General features: G+C 45.6%; 1 protein-coding gene and 1 long non-coding RNA gene across 2 annotated transcripts; one reads left to right on the forward strand and one right to left on the reverse strand.

Moving 5' to 3' along the window:
* Nucleotides 1–245: 245 nt before the first annotated feature.
* On the forward strand, nt 246–3418 carry LOC139322028 (uncharacterized). Its single transcript, XR_011600822.1, has 2 exons — nt 246–285; nt 2656–3418. It is a non-coding gene; the product is annotated as an uncharacterized lncRNA (long non-coding RNA).
* A 1088-nt stretch (nt 3419–4506) lies between these two features.
* LOC139322377 (peptidoglycan recognition protein 1-like) lies at nt 4507–18511 on the reverse strand. Its single transcript, XM_070951476.1, has 7 exons — nt 18424–18511; nt 15425–15505; nt 13445–13655; nt 12305–12423; nt 10280–10477; nt 6101–6279; nt 4507–4596 (listed from the first exon to the last, which is right to left on the reverse strand). The coding sequence occupies exons 1-7, from the start codon at nt 18509–18511 to the stop codon at nt 4507–4509; spliced, it is 966 nt and encodes a 321-aa protein (XP_070807577.1).
* Nucleotides 18512–19482: the final 971 nt, after the last annotated feature.

A 19482-nucleotide genomic window follows, 5' to 3' on the forward strand; every position in this document is an offset into this window, starting at 1 on the left:
CGGGCTCCAGAAATGCCATTCCTCCTCTGGAAGGAGGAAATCAACCCAGATCTGATAAGGAAACAAAGCCATGATCTCTGGGTGAATGGGAAATAATTGACCCCCTTCCCAATAATGATGCAATCAGATGGTTCTGAGTAATATAAAATATTAAAATTGAATAAAGAGGAACTTGATGTCAACAGAATGTTCAGTGGCTACTGTATAAATACTCCAAGACTTCTGCTTCCTTTATTCACTTCGCTCTCCCAGCTACTTGAAGACTCAGATCGTATCTCCGAGGAGGTGAGTAGTTTGGGTTTGCCAGCCTGACTGAGCATCGAAAGGCCGGCAAGCTGAAATTCAGATTTATTTCAGCTTGAATTCAGATGAAGTTTGCAATCATGGTGGAAGAAAGGGGGAAAAAAAAAAACCGAGTTATTGAAGGGTGCTTGAATGGAACGCAGCAGCTTTTAACTGAACGCCTAAATTTAAATTCAGATTTATTTCAGTTTGAATTCGGATGAAAGTTGCAATTATGGAAGAAGATGGAAACCTAGTTTTTAAAGAACAGAGTTATTGAAGTGTACTTGAATTGAATGCTGCTATTTTCATTTTTAGCGGGTGCTTCCATGCAACTTAAAAAACTGAAGATTTTAACTTAAGCCTAAGCTTAAATTCTGATTCATTTCGAGCCCAAATGAAGGTTGCAATCTTCAAAGAAGGAAACTCAATTTTAAAAAGATTTGGGTTATTGGCAGGTGCTTGAAATGAATGGGTGTTTTCCCATTTTTCCCCGAACAATAATCTTTGGTAATTATTTCTAGACTAGCTCCGCTATGAAACTATGTGATTAGGCTTGATAAATTGATGCTTACAGCTTGAAAATTAATGAGTAGTTACAACCAGCCTCTCCTCTCCCCTTCTCTCCCTCAGGCTTTCTACCCCTTTCTCTCCCTCAGGTTTGCCCCACAGAGTCCTCTCCTTTCCTATCCCCTTCTCTACCTCAGGCTTTCTAGCCCCTTCTCTCCCTCAGGCTTTCTAGCCCCTTCTCTCCCTCAGGCTTTCTAGCCCCTTCTCTCCCTCAGGCTTGCCCCACAAAAGCCTCTCCTGTCCTATCCCCTTCTCTCCCTCAGGCTTTCTAGCCCCTTCTCTCCCTCAGGCTTTCTAGCCCCTTCTCTCCCTCAGGCTTGCCCCACAAAAGCCTCTCCTGTCCTATCCCCTTCTCTCCCTCAGGCTTTCTAGCCCCTTCTCTCCCTCAGGTTTTCTAGCCCCTTCTCTCCCTCAGGCTTTCTATCCCCTTCTCTCCCTCAGGCTTTCTAGCCCCTTCTCTCCCTCAGGCTTTCTAGCCCCTTCTCTCCCTCAGGCTTGCCCCACAGAGTCCTCTCCTTTCCTATCCCCTTCTCTACCTCAGGCTTTCTAGCCCCTTCTCTCCCTCAGGCTTTCTAGCCCCTTCTCTCCCTCAGGCTTGCCCCACAAAAGCCTCTCCTGTCCTATCCCCTTCTCTCCCTCAGGCTTTCTAGCCCCTTCTCTCCCTCAGGCTTTCTAGCCCCTTCTCTCCCTCAGGTTTTCTAGCCCCTTCTCTCCCTCAGGCTTGCCCCACAAAAGCCTCTCCTGTCCTATCCCCTTCTCTCCCTCAGGCTTTCTAGCCCCTTCTCTCCCTCAGGTTTTCTAGCCCCTTCTCTCCCTCAGGTTTTCTAGCCCCTTCTCTCCCTCAGGCTTTCTAGCCCCTTCTCTCCCTCAGGCTTTCTAGCCCCTTCTCTCCCTCAGGCTTGCCCCACAGAAGCCTCCCCTATCCTATCCCCTTCTCTCCCTCAGGCTTTCTAGCCCCTTCTCTCCCTCAGGTTTTCTAGCCCCTTCTCTCCCTCAGGTTTTCTAGCCCCTTCTCTCCCTCAGGCTTTCTAGCCCCTTCTCTCCCTCAGGCTTTCTAGCCCCTTCTCTCCCTCAGGCTTGCCCCACAGAAGCCTCTCCTGTCCTATCCCATTCTCTCCAGAATTATTTTCAGGTGGGGAGCAGGAGTAAAATGTCTAACTAATTAGCATCAGAGCGTGTCAATAATAATATAAGAAATACTAATGATCTGATGGTCATTTTGAAAAATCCTTTCTTAGCGAGCACCTAGGAGCCAAGAGGAACATAAGTGGCAAATTTCAAGTTTTTAGGTTTTACGGTTCTGGAGATTTTGTGATTGTGGCGTGAGTGGTTTTTGCTTTTATATATATATAGATTTACAAATTGGAAGAAACCACAAAATCATTGCAAAATGATTTTGCAAAAATCATCCTGCTTGGGAATAGATTGTTTATGAATTCAATATTTGCAATGCCTGCTGGCCTGCAATCCTTTCCAGCCAGGTCTTCGAGTAAAGTCGCTTTAAGATGCGTGGACTTCAATTCCCAGAATTCCCCCACCAGGAGAAGGTGGCCATGTTTCTTCTCCTTGAATTTATTATTTTTTTAAAAAAAAATGGAATGCAAACTTGGCTTTTGGGGGGCAAGGCAATTTTATCCGATTTTGATAATCCACCACTGAGGTGAGGGAGAGCGGATCCTCCAGGTTCAGGAGGAGTCTACCACCAAGGGAAGCAGGAAAGCAGGCCGGAAGGGAGAAAATTACTAAATAAGCTTTCTGAGGATTGAAACAACCGGACGATTCTTCTTTTCTTCTCTTTCCCAGGTTCCTTGAAGTCCACCAGGATGTCCTGCCAGCAGTACAAAGCAGGCACAGCAAAAGGGGGCAACACCGAAGCAACTGGAGAAAACGCCTGTGCAATAGGGGGCAACACCTCAGCAAAAGGGAACCAAGCCTCAGCAAAGGGGGGCGACACCATAGCATGTGCCAACGCCAAAGCAGAGGGGGGCAACACCTCAGCAACAGGGGCCTGTGCCCAAGCAGTGGGGGGCAACGTCAAAGCAGAGTAGTGACCACCTCAGCCATACTAACCCCAATATTAGCCTTACTACCCCACTTGGTAGCCATACTACCCCCCCCCCCATGTCAGCCATTCTGCCCCCCTCCCCGGCAATGCTGCCCCAAGCAGCAGGATCAAAACCCGAAATGCTGTTAAGAAGCTGTTGAAGGCAACGTCCGGAAGGGGAATGGAGAAAGAAAAAGTCCATCTCTTGAGATCTTCTAACCTCAACCAACACGGAAGCCCACCAAGAAAACAAGGCCCCTGGGAATTGATGCTTCGAGACACCTTCCACGCAACTCCAGGGTGGCTTATTTCATTGGCTTCTCGAAGGCCAACCCAACCACCGAAAGACCATACGGTTGGAGAACTCGGCAGCCAAAACCATCATGAGAACTTCCAAGAAGAACCGGACTCTTGATCCTGGATCATGTCATCGTTTTCTCCTCTCTTCCCCCTTCCTGGTGCCTTGCCCTGCGCTCTGCTTCTCTGCTGGCAAAATCTTATTAAAGTGCATGAATTAGCTGACATTGGAATGTTGCCTTTCTATGGGGCCATTGGGTGTGGGTGAGGAGGGGAACACAAAAGGGCAGGGCAAGAAGCCTTGGTTGGTAATAAATCAAGGAGAGAAGGGAGAAACTCCCTAACAGTGGGGGGGACAGTGGAACAGCTTGCCACTAGAAGTTGTGAGTGCTCCATCACTGGAGATTTTTAAGAAAATACTAGACAGTCACTTATCTGAAATGGAATAGGTTCTGTTTGAGCAGGTGGGTGGACTAGAAGACCTCCAAGGTCCTTTTCAATTCTACTCTATTCTATTCTATAAAAGATAAAACACTGTTGGGGGGGAAAAAAAGCAGATTTGGAACGATTTCTTTCCATATAAATATAATGTATTTATGCTGCAATATCATGTGACATAATTGTATGTGTTAGTGCAAAGTTTCCACCCTTTGCAAATTAAATCAAGAGAATAAAGGTAAAAGCAGTTCGGCGGTTCAAATCCCTAGTACTGGTCTCCGGTGTGAGAAGGGGGTTGGACTAGATGACCTCCCAGGTCCCTTCCAACTCTCTTACTGTTAAAAGCCAGACAGTCTGGAAATTCAAATCAGGATTTTTACACCTTAGATTAATATTTGGGGTGGGGAAATAGCTTTAAAAGTCACAGGTTTTCTTTCACTCGCCTTCCTTTAGCAAACATATCGCTCCAGTTAAATTGAAGAGGAAGCTCCTTTGCCTCCATATGGACTAGCTGCTTTGGGAACAGCTATATTTTGGGGGGGGAAATGGGTGCCCAACACCGCCCTGTTGTCGGTACTCATCAAAACAACCTTCATCGCTCCGCCGTTGTTCCAAAAAGAGTCTTAAGCGACGCTTTAAGCGACGCCTCCAAAATGATGCAATTTTGTCAACGTTGCAAACAGGCAGCTCCTGAGCCTAAGCAGAGCGCATTTCCTTCGGGAGCATTAGAAAAGCACTTTCAAAAGGTGGGAAAGAAAGAAATGCAAACTAGAACACTGGCCAAATTCATCCTTCCCTTCCTTTTAAGCGGGGTCGTCCGAAAGCTTGAGAGAGAGAAAAAAACGGAGTTAAAAACTCTTGCAAACTGATTTCCTTCAATGCCATTGGCCCATCAGCTCCTTCTCGTTCAACAGTTCCACGTCGGAGTCGTGGAGAAGCTTGGCGTTCTTGTGTTTGCGCGTCCTCTGGAAAAAAGCACAAAAAAGAACGACACCGATGCAACGAACTGGAGTGTGTCTTTGTTTGCAATCCTTTGCAAACTGGTTTGGTTTGCAAAGGATTGCTTTGCACGCAGGATGGCGTAAGGATATGTTTGTCAAGGAGACCGGCCTTGAAGGGCGGCTGGAGATGATGGATTGGCCTAACTAACTAACTAAGCTAAGATGGCACCAAAGACCCCACAGTTCTCCTCCTCCTCTTCCTTTTCCTCCTCCTCCTTCTCTTCTTCTCCTCCTCCTCCATTCCTTCTCCTTCTCCTCCTTCTCTTCTTCTCCTCCTTCTCCTTCTCCTTCTTCTTTCTCTTCCTCCTCCTCCTCCTCTTCTTCTCCTCCTCCTTCTCCTTCTCCTTCTTTCTCTTCCTTTTCCTCCTCCTCCTCCTCCTTCTCCTACTCCATTCCTTCTCCTTCTCCTTCTCCTTCTCCTTCTTCTTTCTCTTCCTTCTCCTCCTCCTCCTCCTCCATTCCTTCTCCTTCTCCTTCTTCTTTCTCTTCCTTCTCCTCCTCCTCCTCCTCCATTCCTTCTCCTTCTCCTTCTTCTTTCTCTTCCTTTTCCTCCTCCTCCTCCTCCTCCATTCCTTCTCCTTCTTCTTCTCTTCCTTTTCCTCCTCCTCCTCCTCCTCCTCCTCCTCCATTCCTTCTCCTTCTCCTCCTTCTCCTTCTTCTTTCTCTTCCTCCTCCTCCTCTTCTCCGCAACCCCCTCTCCCTTCTAGCACTGATGACATTACCTGGTTTGGTAATGAGATGTCCACAAGAAAACCGCCAAGCTCAGAGAGCACCAAGTCCTTTTCCTCCTCCTCTTCCACCTCCCCGAAAACCCCCACTCCCTTATCACACTGATGATGTTACTTAGTGGGGTCATGACACGTCTGCAGGAAAACCACCAGGCTCGGAGAGCACCAGGGACCCCCACAGTTCAACCCTGAGCTACAGATCTTCTCCTCGGTCAAATATCCCCCTACCCCATGGCTGAAAATGAATTCAATCAAAGCTGAAAATGAATTTAAAAATTAAAAATCCCCCCTCTCTTCCAGGCCAGACCCCACAATTATATCAGATATAATTATATAATTATAATTTATAATTATAATTATTAATTATCATTAATAACTTAATAGCCTATCATCAATCAATCAAGTAACAATCAACACTCAAGGTAAATAGATTATCAGCCATAGGGTTATTTGGGGCAGGTTTTGGGTGGGGTTCTCTCTACTCAAAGCCCAAGAAGTGGGCTTTTCTACCTCCATTGGCATCTCCTGATTCTTCTCATAATGTATTCCCACAACTTGTTCACCTACCCAAGTGAAATTCCTCCTTTGGACAAGATTTATGGGTTTCTACAAAACTTCTGTTTCTTGATAATCTTGTGACGTCCTTCTTCTGGTCTCTTCCCACCCACCTCCTCTTCTCCTTCACCCTTTCGACTTTCCATCAAAACCATCATTTCCCCCCCAAAAAAACCTCAGATTACCTTGCTAGGGGTCAACTCCTTCTGAATTAGAGTTTTGAACTCGCTCTTCTTCAACGGCTCGGCGTCAGTGCACTTGCGTGGGGCCACCTTGGAGTTTCCCTCAATCATCTCGGTGAAGGCTCTGAACAGCCTGGACATCTTGGAGAATCCGGTGGTGGAGAAGAAAGGATGGGTGAAGGCTAAGGAGAAGAATTGGGAGTCAAGGTGATACAGAGGTCTTCTAATCTTCAATTTCCTCACCCCCGTGTGGACAACAAAGTGTCACACCTTCAGAGCTGCATCCTAAGGAAAGAGAGAGAGAGAGAGAGGTGGAGAACAAGAAGATGGAGCCAAGGTTGACTCATGCATGGCCTGCTCTGATCATCTATATACATCCTTGGGTGGTGGCCAAGCTTTGAAGATTAATGTCAAGGAACAATACAACCCCTTCTCATCTCTCGAGATGCCAGCCTTCTAAGAAGCTCAACCGGTCTTCTCCAAACTCAACGCCATGGCCAGGAACTCAACATCTGGGCTGAAGGTGAGTCGAGCTGGCCCAGCCTGTCTTCCTTCTAATCTAAATTCTGGGCACGGATGACCTACTTGAAGACATGGGGTTGATTTCAAAGACGGTACACATCCAGACCTGTTGAGCGGATCAATTTTAAGCATCGATCTAATTATCTGGAGTTTGAGCAACAACTTTACGAGTGGGATGGCCGGAAGGATGGGATTGGGGGAAACAAGGAAGAGAAAATCTGGAGAAAACCTTAAATACAGGTTATTCGAGTTTTATTTCTCTGCCAGGGCATTTGAATTATTTATGCCAGAAAACGCTAATTACCGGAAGTTGGTTTTTAGAAGGAAAAGTACTTTGGATGTTTGTTTAGCTTCCTTTTCTTAATTCTTCTCAGGCTGTATATTGAGTTTCAAACAATAAAACCTTGCCCTGCTTGCTTGCAAGCTGCTATTAAGAGGAATAGAGGCATTAATGTAATTAACGAGGAATAGAGGCTTTAACATAATTAATGTAATTATTGCACATTAAATCCCAATATTAATTCTCACACCTCTGTGAAGAGATCTTCTGTGTATCTCGTATCGTGGCTTGCAGCTCCAGGAACCATCAAAAATTAAAAAAAATAATAATGCTTTGGGCTGATTATTTTCAGTCAGGGGATGCCGTGAGGGCACTACAGGTAGTTCTCGACTTACAACCATTTGTTTAGTGACCGTTCAAAGTTACAACAGCCCAGTAAAAAGAGACTTAGGACTGTTTCTCACGCTGAATGGCTGTCGCTATTCACCCATGTTCATGCGATTCAGACGCTTGGAAGATCGTGACCAATACGGCATTTATGAGAAACAATTGGAATTGGACAAAATATTGCAAGGAGCGGAAGGAAAAATGATTACTAAAATATACAATTTTCTTTTAAGATATAAAATGGAGGAAGAGACAGTAAAGGAGACAATGATAAACTGGGCCAGGAATTTTGGCTACAATATTGAGCTAGAACAATGGGACAAATTACAAGCTTACGATGGCGGTAGCCTATCAGGAGAATTTGTATAAAATGTTCTACCGATGGCATCTACCCCCAGCGAGATTGGCCAAAATGTTCCCAAACATATCCACTGAATATTGGAAATGTAGACATAAATCTGGAACCTTTTATCATATGTGGTGCACATGTCCCAATGCCAGGAAATATTGGCTCAAAATTAAAGAATAGCTGGAAGGAATCACGGAACATGAGATAGAATTGAAACCAAAATTATTTCTATTAGGTATAGTAGACCAGGGGTGTAATGCTCCCGGTTCAGACCAGATCGCCTGATCCGGTAGTGATGGCAGCGGGTTGTTTGGAGAACTGGTAGCAAAACTCCCTGCCCACCCCCCATGTCCAGCTGAGCCGCGCAATCATCAGAGGCTTTTTTTTTTAAAATTTTTAAAAGCATTTTTTCTACAACCTCTTTGGCCGAAAAAATACTTTTAAAAGTAAACAAAAAAAAAGCCTCTGATGATTGCGCGGCTCAGCTGGGATCATCAGAGGCTTTTAAAAGCATTTTTTCTACAACCTCTTCGGCTGAAGAGGTTATAGAAAAAATGTTTTTAAAAGGGAAAAAAGCCTCTGCTGATCAGGCAAGTTCTGTACAATCATTTCTCTGCTCCAAAATCCACTGTTTCAACCCCAAATCCAAGCCCGATACACACACATGGCCCGTGACTTACCGAGATGTGGGGTGCAGAAGCTTCAAACCCGGCTGGGCGGAATGAAATTTTGCAAACCCCAAAAGGCATTAAGAGGCACTTCCTTGAACTACAAGAAGTGGGTGGCAGATCGTGGTGACCTAACCTGCTTTTGCAATGCTGCCCTGGCTCCGTTTATGGCATCTTCTGATGGCATCGTGCCAGGAGGAATTGCAAAGAACACATCAGTCTAAGCAGGAGTCGCTTTAAAGGATAACACGGGTCTTCTCTTAGAAAGGGAAAGAAAACATGACCCTCGAACTTCAGGGACAAGAATATACAGGTAGTCCTTGGCTTATGATCGCAATCAAATCTCCATCGCTAAGCGAGACATGTGTGGGGTTTGCCTCGTTTTGCAACCTTGCTTGCCTCGATTGATAAATAAATCACTACACTTAAGTTAGTCACACGGTTGTTAAGCGAATCTGGCTTTCCCCCTGGACTTGACTTGTCAGAAGGGTGTCAAAGGGTGACCCCAGGGACACTGCGACTCTCATAAATACGAGCCACTTGCTGAGCATCTGAATTTTGATCACGTGACCACGGGAATTCCGTCGTAAATGTGATAAACAGTCCTAGGTCCATGCCATTGTAACTTCGAACGGTCACTAAATGAAAAGTTGTGGGTATTAGGGTCTCGGGTGTTAGCAAAATTAATATTAGCACAACACAGAAAATTAGAGGTGGATTTTCAGATGCTTTTCAAACCAATGTGTGAACAGACGCAGAAGTGAGGCCAGATCTAAAGACAAAGGAAGTTTCTTGGATGGTGTCCACCAGATCCTGATTTATTCCTGGTTTTCTCAGCATATTTTGGGGTGACCAACCATGCTCGATCAGTCCGACCAACCACCACCACCCCAAACCCCACAAAATTCTTTTCTTTTGACGGTCCTCGCAAGGAAGGTTTTCCAGTTCTCCAACTTTGTTGACATAGTCTGAATTTTCACCGGTGTGACTGGGGGGGGGATGAAAATGTGATTTAAATAGGGCAGTTTTGTGACTAACACACCCTTTTTTTAATCTGGAATTAGCAAGATAAACCAGATTTCAGTGAAGAATAAACTCATCTTGAACACGAGGTTTTCCTTAGGGAGTTATGGAATTTACAATATTTTTTTTCCCACTTAGATCTTGTCTCTTTCCATCTGTCACAACCTTAAAATGTCTTTATCCCATAAACCCCCCTAAAAAAAAATCTCTCAAATCTTTGCAGACCTCCAATTATTTTTATTTACAATTCAGATGTTCCTGGGTTACCTTTGTAATGAAATACAATTCTCTTTCCACCCCGGGCTCAGCTCAGCCAGAAAGGGTGAGACCTAATTTAAGAGGAACAATAACAAAAACACAACCGAGAAAAGTTTACATTCAACTTTAATTTAAGAGGAACAATAACAAAAACACAATGGAAAACAGAGGAATGATAACAAAAACACAAGCGAGACAAGGTACAAGAAGCATCGTGCATCCTGGCACGAGAGAAGAACGTGGGTTTAAAAGTCCTAAAAAGTCTGTCAAAAATCAAAATAGATTTGGTGCCACAGAAATGGATTAATTTGGGGAAAGGGGTCAGATTTAAAAAGGAGGATATGGAGGGTCCTTGGCTGAAGACAGCTGCTCTGCAGCTCAACTCATCAAGTTTCATTGCCATGCCAAGAAGGAAAATCAATTTATTTTCTTGATCAAGAAGGAAAATTAATTTATTTTCTTGATCAAGAAGGAAAATTCATTCATTTTCTTGATCAAGAAGGAAAATTCGTTCATTTTCTTCATCGAGAAGGAAAATTCGTTCGTTTTCTGGATCAAGAAGGAAAATTCATTCATTTTCTTGATCAAGAAGGAAAATTCATTCATTTTCTTGATCAAGATGGAAAATTCGTTCATTTTCTTCATTTTGAAGGAAAATCAGATTATTTTCTTTATCGGTGAGGTTTATTGTCCACCACGATTCAAAACGTAAAGGGAATGTTTGTAGTTTGGCCACTTGGCAATCTCAGTGCGGATAAATTCTCCAGGAGATACCAGGTCACTGACATCGCTGTGGGCCAACAATATATATTCAGGTGACAGGTAGCCAATTTTCACCGAGAAATCAAGGAAACACCTGAGAGCTTTCCAAGCTTTGTCTTCTGGGGATCGTTCTAGAAAAGAAACAGAACAGTCTGACTTTTCTCAGGGAGCCAGAGAAAATTTCATCCTGGTCTAAGGAGAGATCTGAGGATGTTGGTTTAATATAAACTGACTAGAAGTGAGTGGAGCTGAAACCTAGATGTGTTTATCCAGCTCTCCATAGAAATCTGACAATCTCGGGGTTGAACTGAGGGGTCCTTGGTGCTTTCTGAGCTGAGTGTTTTTTTTGCAAATGTTTCATGACCCAACTAAGGAACGCCATCAGGGCTGGAAGGGAGGAGGAGGAGGAGGGAGAAAGGGGAGGAGAGGAGAGGAAAGGGAGGGAAGCAGAAATGAAAGGGAGGGGAGGGGGAAGAGAGGAAGGGGAGAAGAAAGGAAAGGGAGAAGAGAAGGGGAGGAAAGGAAAGGAAAAAGGGAGGGGAAGGGAGGGAGGGAAGGAGGGAAGAAGAGCTGTACTGTGGAAGTGTTTTCTAACTAGGGATTGCAATGAGCTTCAGGCTGGCGCTTGGAGTGTTTTCCTGAAGGATATTTTAACTTCTCAAAGGAAGGAGCTCTGGAGGCGACCTGCCCTTCCACAATTTTCAGGAGGCATCCCACGCAGAGCACAAGGGTGAGGCTCTGCAGAAACTCGACTGAGGTTGTGGCTTGCTGGCATCCTGCTTTAACCTCATGTGTGTCAGGACCCAGTGAGATTTCCAGGTTGCTCAACTTCTCCCAAACTTCCTGGTCCTTCAAGGAGGGGAGGAAGGAGATGCCAGCAGGATCCGACGTGACACTCAGCTCATCAGGCCAAGCATAATAACAGCCGAAACTCAGCTTGCCACAAACAAACTGTGGCTTGCACACCAGAGTGGGCAAGCAAAGCTGGCCAACTGGCAGTTCCCCTGCCCCCCCCACCTTAATCAATTCGGAGGGAATCAAGCTGAGAAAGAAGATATTTTTGCCTCTGGGGTGAAAAATTTCCCCAAGGCCCAAATATTATGGCAGTCGCGGTTTAGTTTGATTTGCAATTGTGTGTCAATTTTGCTTTTCATGGTGGTTCGGATGTACTTAGTTTCAGGGGTGGGCTTCAAAAATTTTAACAAGGGGTTCTCTGCCCGGTTGCTGGGTGGGTGTGGCCATGGTGGGCGTGGCCTAGTCGGCCTTCTGCACTATGATGGGGGGGAGAGGTTTTTCCCTCCCCGGGTTCCAGATGCTTTCCTTGAGCCTCCAGGAGGGCGAAAACGGCCTCCCCAGGCTCCAGAGGCCCTCTGGAGGCCAGAAATGGACCTTTCCGGCCTTCCCGAACTGCTCATAGGCCCGTTTTTTGCCCTCCCTGAGCCTCCGTGCACACCCTGCATTTACCTGCATCCAAAACGGGCTGCATGGGGATTCCTGGGAGGGGCGGGAAGGGGTCAGGGGTTCAGCCAGAATTTGGGGGTTGTCCAAACTGCACAGAATCTTAGCTAGAGGCTCTCCTGAACCCCAGCTTGCTTAGTTTCCTATTCTGTTTCCTTCCAGAGCGTCTGATCATGTTGGGAAGGCAGGATAGAAACCTCATAAACAAATAATGTGTGAAAATCCTCCTAATGACCAGCAACGTGGGCTGGACTTCAAGAGGGAACAAAACCACTGCTCCAAGGTTGCTCACTGGAGTAAAACATCTCCCAGTCCAATTGCAACTTTCTTAGGCGCCGTGAAACTTTCCCTCCCATGTCCTCCGACCATTGCTTTCCCTCTCGGGTTATTTGATGATTCAGGTTAAGTTTTAATGGCAGCCTGCCCCTAAGCCTGGAGGCTCTGTATATTCCCTGCGATGACTAACAAAGGATTTCTTCTGAAGTTGTGGGCAAACTTACCCACAAAAGTGCCGATGAAAGCAATCCCCAAGGAGAGGTCGTTGTAGCCATAGGTGTGGGATCCTTCATTGCGCCAACCCCGTCCTTCGTACACATATCCATCCTCACCGATCAGGAAACTGGAGGGAGGGAGGGAGGGAGTTGGAAGAAAAAGAGAAGGAAGGAAAAGGAAGGAAGGAGGGAGGAAGGGAGTTGAAAGTAAAAGAGAAGGAAGGAAAGGAAGAAGGAGGAAGAAGGAGGAAGGAGGAAGGAGGAAGGGGAAAGGAGGGGAGGAAGGGAGAAAAAGGAAGGAAGGGAGGAAAAGGAAGGAAGGGAGGAAAAGGAAGGAAGGAAAAGGAAGGAAGGAGGGAGGAAGGGAGTTGAAAGTAAAAGAGAAGGAAGGAAAGGAAGAAGGAGGAAGAAGGAGGGAGGAGGAAGGAGGAAGGGGAAAGGAGGGGAGGAAGGGAGGAAAAGGAAGGAAGGAAAAGGAAGGAGGGAGGGAGGGAGGGAGGAAAGGGATAGGTTGGAGGAAGGTAAGGTAAGGAAAGGAAAGGAAAGGAAAGGAAAGGAAAGGAAAGGAAAGGAAAGGAAGGAAGGAAGGAAGGAAGGAAGGAAGGAAGGAAGGAAGGAAGGAAGGAAACAGGGTTAGAGGAGGAGGAAAGAAGAAAGTAAGGAAGGAAGGGGGGGGGAAGGAAGAAAGGAAGGAAGAAAATAGGGTTAGAGGAGAAGGAAAGAAGAAAGGAAGGGAAGGAAGAGAACGAAAGAAGGAAGGAAGGGAAGGAAGGAAAGGAAGGGAAGGAAAAGAAGGAAGAAAGAAAATAGGGTTAGAGGAGGAGGAAAGAAGAAAGGAAGGAAGGAAAGGAAGGAAGGGAAGGAAGGAAGAAAATAAGATTAGATATAGATATGTCTTTTCCATCCAGCTACATGGCTGATCTCAAAAACATTAAGCAAGACTGAAGACCAGAAAACATCAGGTTTGTCGGCCGGACTAGGAAAGTGGAGCAAACGTTCCAGGAAGAACCTGCCTCATTGTTTAAAACAATAATAATAACAACAAGGATAATAACATAGCTGAGCACATTCATGAAATCCTCAGGCGTTTCCCTGAATTTTTATCTGGAAGGCCCTTAATCCAGGAGGACATCTCGTTCCCTGCCTCACCTGTAGGCGATGTCGCACCATCCCTTCAGGTTCATGTGGTAGTTCTGCATCATCTTGACTTCGTTGTGGCAGTCGGCGTGAGTCCGACAAGAGTTGCCGGCCGTGTGGATGATGACCACGTACTCGGGCGGGACGTCCCTCAACGGTTGGGAGCAGTTGGCCACCTTGGCTCCCCATTTCGAGGGGGTGATGAGTCGGAAACAACCTGTGGCTGGAGAAACGGAAGGAGATGGGAATGAGGAGAAGGAAGGAAGGAAGGAAGGAAGGAAGGAAGGAAGGAAGGAAGGAAGGAAGGAAGGAAGGAAAGAAGGAAGGAGATGGGAATGAGGAGAAGGAAGGAAGGAAGGAAGGAGATGGGAATGAGGAGAAAGAAGGAAAGAAGGAAGGAAGGAAAGAAGGAAGGAAGGAAGGAAGGAAGGAAGGAGGGAGATGGGAATGAGGAGAAGGAAGGAAGGAAGGAAGGAGATGGGAATGAGGAGAAAGAAGGAAGGAAGGAAGGAAAGAAGGAAGGAAGGAAAGAAGGAAGGAGATGGGAATGAGGAGAAAGAAGGAAGGAAAGAAGGAAGGAAGGAAGGAAGGAAGGAAGGAAGGAAGGAAGGAAGGAAGGAAGGAAGGAAGGAGATGGGAATGAGGAGAAGGAAGGAAGGAAGGAAGGAGATGGGAATGAGGAGAAAGAAGGAAAGAAGGAAGGAAAGAAGGAAGGAAGGAAGGAAGGAAGGAAGGAAGGAAGGAAGGAAGGAAGGAAGGAGATGGGAATGAGGAGAAGGAAGGAAGGAAGGAGGGAGGGAGATGGAAATGAGGAGAAAGAAGGAAGGAAGGAAGGAAGGAAGGAAGGAAAGAAGGAAGGAAGGAAGGAGATGGGAATGAGGAGAAGGAAGGAAAGAAGGAAGGAAGGAAGGAAGGAAGGAAAGAAGGAAGGAGATGGGAATGAGGAGAAAGAAGGAAAGAAGGAAGGAAGGAAGGAAGGAAGGAAGGAAGGAAGGAAGGAAGGAAGGAAGGAAGGAAGGAGATGGGAATGAAGAGAAGGAAGGAAGGAAGGAAAGAAGGAAGGAAGGAAGGAAAACAGAATAACAGAATAAAAGTGTGGGAGGGGACCTTGGAGGTCTTCAAGTCCAACCCATTGCTCAAGCAGGAGAGTCTATACCATCCCAGATAAATGGTTGTCCAATCTCTTCTTGAAAACCCTCCAGTGATGGAGCCTTCACAACTTCTGGTGGCAAGTTGTTCCACTGGTTAATTGTTCTAACTGTCAGGAAATTCCTCCTTAGTTCTAAGTTGCTTCTCTCCTTGATTAGTTTCCACCCATTGCTTCTTCTCCTGCCTTCAGGTGCTTTGGAGAATAGCTTGACTCCTTCTTCTTTGTGGAAGCCCCTGAGATATTGGAAGACTGCTATCATGTCTCCCCTAGTCCTTCTCTTCATTAAACTTGACATCCCCAGTTCCTGCAACCGTTCTTCCTATGTTTCATCCCCTAATCCTCTTTGTTGCTCTTCTCTGCACTCTTTCTAGAGTCTCCACATCTTTTTTACATCGTGGAGACCAAAACTGGAGGCAGGATTCCAACTGTGGCCTTACCAAGGTCATATAAAGCAACACCAACGTTGATCCTTGAGTTTTCAGTTGGGTAGCTCTTTCCTCAACGTCATTCCCTTGGTTTGGTTCGCCTCGTTTCCCTCTGAAATTCAACTTAGTTTTTCTCCCTTTCATAGCTAGAAAATCAGCTCCTAATCCATTTAGGATCTGAGATGGTTTGGAAACTGACTTGGGCAGAGGACAGATTTTTGACCAAATTTAGATCTTCGTCTTGGAGGATTGCAAGACTGTTGACCACAGATGTGAGTCCTACACCCGAGGACCATTGCTCATGATAGGTAGATGATGCTCTACAATGTGGAGGAAGGTTATATGGTACAGCCCTCATTATATGGAGGGCTGTACCACGTACCCCTATCTGTAGCCGAACAAGCTTGGGGGGCTTACCTTGAGACAGAGAGCATAAGATCAAAAAAGAGATCTTCAACGTGACCATTTTCTCCCGATGCTGGTAGCCCTTGAGGTCTTCTAAAAAGAACAAGATGTTTTGGGATGATCAAAAGTGGTCTCAAGCCGAGCGCCAAATTTTTGGAACTGCCCGACCAGAAAAACAACATCCCTTCGCTTATCTTCCATATATACAATACCACCTTTTGCTCAATATTTATTTTTAAGTCTAAATGTGGGTCAAAAAAAAAAAAAAAGATTTAGGAGCAGAAGTTCTCCAACCAGCTTTCTCGCGACCTCCTGAAGACTTCTGCCGGAGTCTACAACTCATTTGGGCTAATGGTAGGGCTGGCCTGCTCATTTTTACTTATGTTGTAAGTAAGAGGTTTCTCTGGAGACCTCGAATTTTAATCAGATGTCTCATGTGATCCCAGTTACTCATCCTTGTGCCTTAAATTAGTAGTTATCTTGTTATTAAATTTGGGACATCCCTCTCTCTCTCCCTCCCTCCCTCTCTCCCTCCCTCCTCTCTCTCTCTCCCTCCCTCCCTCCCTCTCCCTTCCTCCCACTCTCTCTCTCTTTCTCTCTCTCTCTCTCTCTCATCTATCATCTGTCTCTCTCTCTGCCTTATATCTTATTTATTATCTCTCTCTCTCTATCTCTCTATCAATCTATCTATCTCTATCTCTATCTATCTACCTACCTACCTACCTACCTAAAGATAAAGGTAAAGGTTCCCCTCGCACATACGTGCTAGTCGTTCCCGACTCTAGGGGGCGGTGCTCATCTCCGTTTCAAAGCCGAAGAGCCAGCGTTGTCCGAAGACGTCTCCGTGGTCATGTGGCCGGCATGACTCAATGCCAAAGGCGCACAGAATGCTGTTCCCTTCCCACCAAAGGTGGTGCCTATTTTTCTACTTGCATTTTTTACGCGCTTTCGAACTGCTAGGTTGGCAGAAGCTGGGACAAGTCACGGGAGCTCACCCCCGTTATACGCGGCACTAGGGATTCGAACCGCTGAGCTGCCGACCTTTCGATCGACAGGCTCAGCGTCTTAGCCCCTGAGTCACCGCATCCCTTAAAGTGCTATAGATAGATAGATAGATAGATAGATAGATAGATAGATAGATAGATAGATAAAGATAGATATAGATATAGATGATATAGATATAGATATAGATATAGATATAGATATAGATATAGATATAGATATAGATATAGATATAGATATAGATATCTGAATATATATCTGAATATATATCGTCTATTCTATCTATTATCTATCTATATCTCTCTAACTATCTCTATCTATCTATCTATCTCTATCTATCAATCAATCTATCTATCTATCTATCTTTATCTACCTACCTATCTCTATTTATCAATCTATCTATCTATTTATCTATCTATCTATCTATCTATCTATCTATCTATCTATCTATCTTTATCTACCTTCCTATCTCTATCTATCTCTCTATCTCTCTATCTCTCTATCTCTCTATCTATCTTTATCTACCTACCTATCTACCTTCAAATCTTAGTAAACATCTCGTGCAATGAAACCAGGCTGAGGAGATCTTGGTTGCTCCCCCTTGTATCTTCCATCAGTATCTGTGTTGTTGTTTGTTTTCACTCACCACCTGTGTGCCTCACGGCAGCCAGGAAGTTGTTTTTCAATCACGCAAGCCGAAAGAAGTTGTCTGGGATGGCGAGAACACCACAACTCCACCACAACCACTTCCCCCTCAGCTCCTAAGAGGAGGACAAGCGAGGTAGCAAGGCAGCTGCTGAGGTGGTGTCTTTTCCCACCTACCTGTGTGCAGGTGTCTTCTGGATGAGCGACGTGGCTGTCTTCTACCACTCCGGTTTCTAGCCCGAGGCCGACAGTGAAAAATGCTGTTCAAACGAAGGAGAAGGAAGACGACAACCCGAGTTGTGAGATCCAGCCAGGAGGACGTGTCGAAATCTCCTCCGACGTGGAGATGGATGATCCTGGCTCAGAATAGGGCACTTCTCCCTTTTCAACCTGGATTATACAAGAGACCCCTCTGAGTAACACCCCTCCCTCCCCGTTGTGACAATTCAGACATGACTTATGGGTTGTGCAAGGGTTTGGAGAAGGGAGGGCGTTGTCGCAGCTGAATTGTTGCACACACAGACAGAAACTTTTGCACGCCCACGGAGGCCCGAAACACGCTACGCCCGAAAAAGGCAGGAGAGCGAAGCACGGCGGTTGCGTTCATACAACAGGCTGGTGTGCCAAGAAGGAAGAAAAGCCATCCGTAGATAATGGCAGAAATCCCCCCAGAAGCCCCAATGAATCCTGAAAGAGGCTGGGGGGGGCTCTTTATGGGGTCCCAGCAGCAGGTTGTGTGTTTTAAGTTAGAGGGCTTGACCCCCTGAGGGTAGATAAACGGATTTTATTTTAATTTTTTTAAATGCAGGCTGTGGTGTTAAAATTGGAGATCCCGTAAAATATTCAGATTTCATGTGTTTATTTAAATTTAATACAGAAATAGCTTTACTTCTCTCCTCAAGCTCTGTTTCCTTTCCTTCTCCTCTCCTCCCTTCCTTCTTTCCTCCTTCCACCCCTTCCTTCCTTCTTACCTCCCTCCCTCCCTTTCCTCCCTCCACCTCCCTTTCCTCCCTCCCTCCCTCCTTCCTTCCTTCCTTCTTTCCTCCCTCCCTCCCTTCATTCTTTCCTTCCTCCCTCCCTTCTTTCCTCCCTCCCTCCCTTTCCTCCCTCCCTCCACCTCCCCTTCATCCCTCCTTCCTTCCTTCCTCCTTTCCTCCCTCCCTCCCTCCTTTCCCTTCCTTTCCCTTCCCTTTTTTTGCAAATTAGCTGATGCATTTCCATTCAGCCACAAGAGGGAAGCCGAAACCACAAAATTACAATTTAGGACTATTTATTTTTATTTATTTATTTTTTTCCTTTCCCGTTTTAATTCCACTCTAAAAGAAAATTTCTCTCTGCCCCCCTCAACCAAGCCAACTGCAAACCCTTCCCGTTATTCCTTTGGATCCGTGTTAACCTGGGCAGCTGGCTTTTCCATTCAGATGGTGCCAGTTGGCTGCCGGTTTGGGCCATCGGTGGAGTTAGAAGGTCTCATCAAAGGTCATCTAGTCCAGCCCTTGGGGGCTCCCTAGGTGGCTCAGTGGCTAAGACGCTGAGCTTGACGATCAGAAAAGTCGGCAGTTCGAATCCCTAGTATAGGTCTCCTATGTGAGTAGGGGGGGTGGACTAGATGACTGTCAGGGTGCTGATTAATCCCATTCTGCCTTTGGGATAATCGCACCTTGATTAAGAGGGGCGGATCGAAACCATCCTCTGCTACCAGGTGTCAGGGCGCTGATTAATCCCATTCTGCCATTGGGATAATCGCACCTTGATTAAGAGGGGCGGATCGAGACCTTTCCTTGCCAGCATACTTTAAGAAAACAAACCGGAAGATATATCTTCTAAGAAAACTCATTTATTTGTTATAAAGAAAATAAAAACATCTCGCTAATCTAATAGTTATATTTTTATAACGTTCCTGCCAGACCAGCCGGACCATGTGCAGTTTAGCTTACTGATAAGAATTCTTGGCAAGCTACGGAAAGTCTGATAGTCCAGAAATGAGAGCTCAGCTGGTAAATAAAAAAAAAATACGCAGTGACAATGACCTCCAAGATCCCTTCCAACTCTGTTACTGTTAATATGCAGGACAAGCTGTTAACTGGCCTCAAGAGGGCTGGCCTCTTTTTTAAAAAAAAAGCTCCAGATAAGGGGGGATAAAACCCCAACTTTATGGTTTGTTTATTTATTAATTACCTTTAGATGCCTTCATTTGCCAAGTTTGAAAAACACGGCTAATCTATTTGTGATCTGCCCCCCCAAAAAATTAAACCTTGAAGAAAAATGACAACAAAACCACTTTTTTTGGGGAGAAGATTAAATTCTTTATTGTGGCCTCACCCCCAGGACTGAGCCCAGAAGGCTTGTGTGGGAGGGGTAAACCATGGTTAGGTTAGAGAGGAGAAGCAATCCGGTGACAATCTCGGCCTCCCGTCGCTGCC

This window comes from Pituophis catenifer, unplaced genomic scaffold, assembly GCF_029215685.1.
Source record: "Pituophis catenifer annectens isolate HBS135680 unplaced genomic scaffold, rPitCat1.0.hap2 SCAF_10, whole genome shotgun sequence".
Lineage (NCBI taxonomy): Eukaryota > Metazoa > Chordata > Lepidosauria > Squamata > Colubridae > Pituophis > Pituophis catenifer.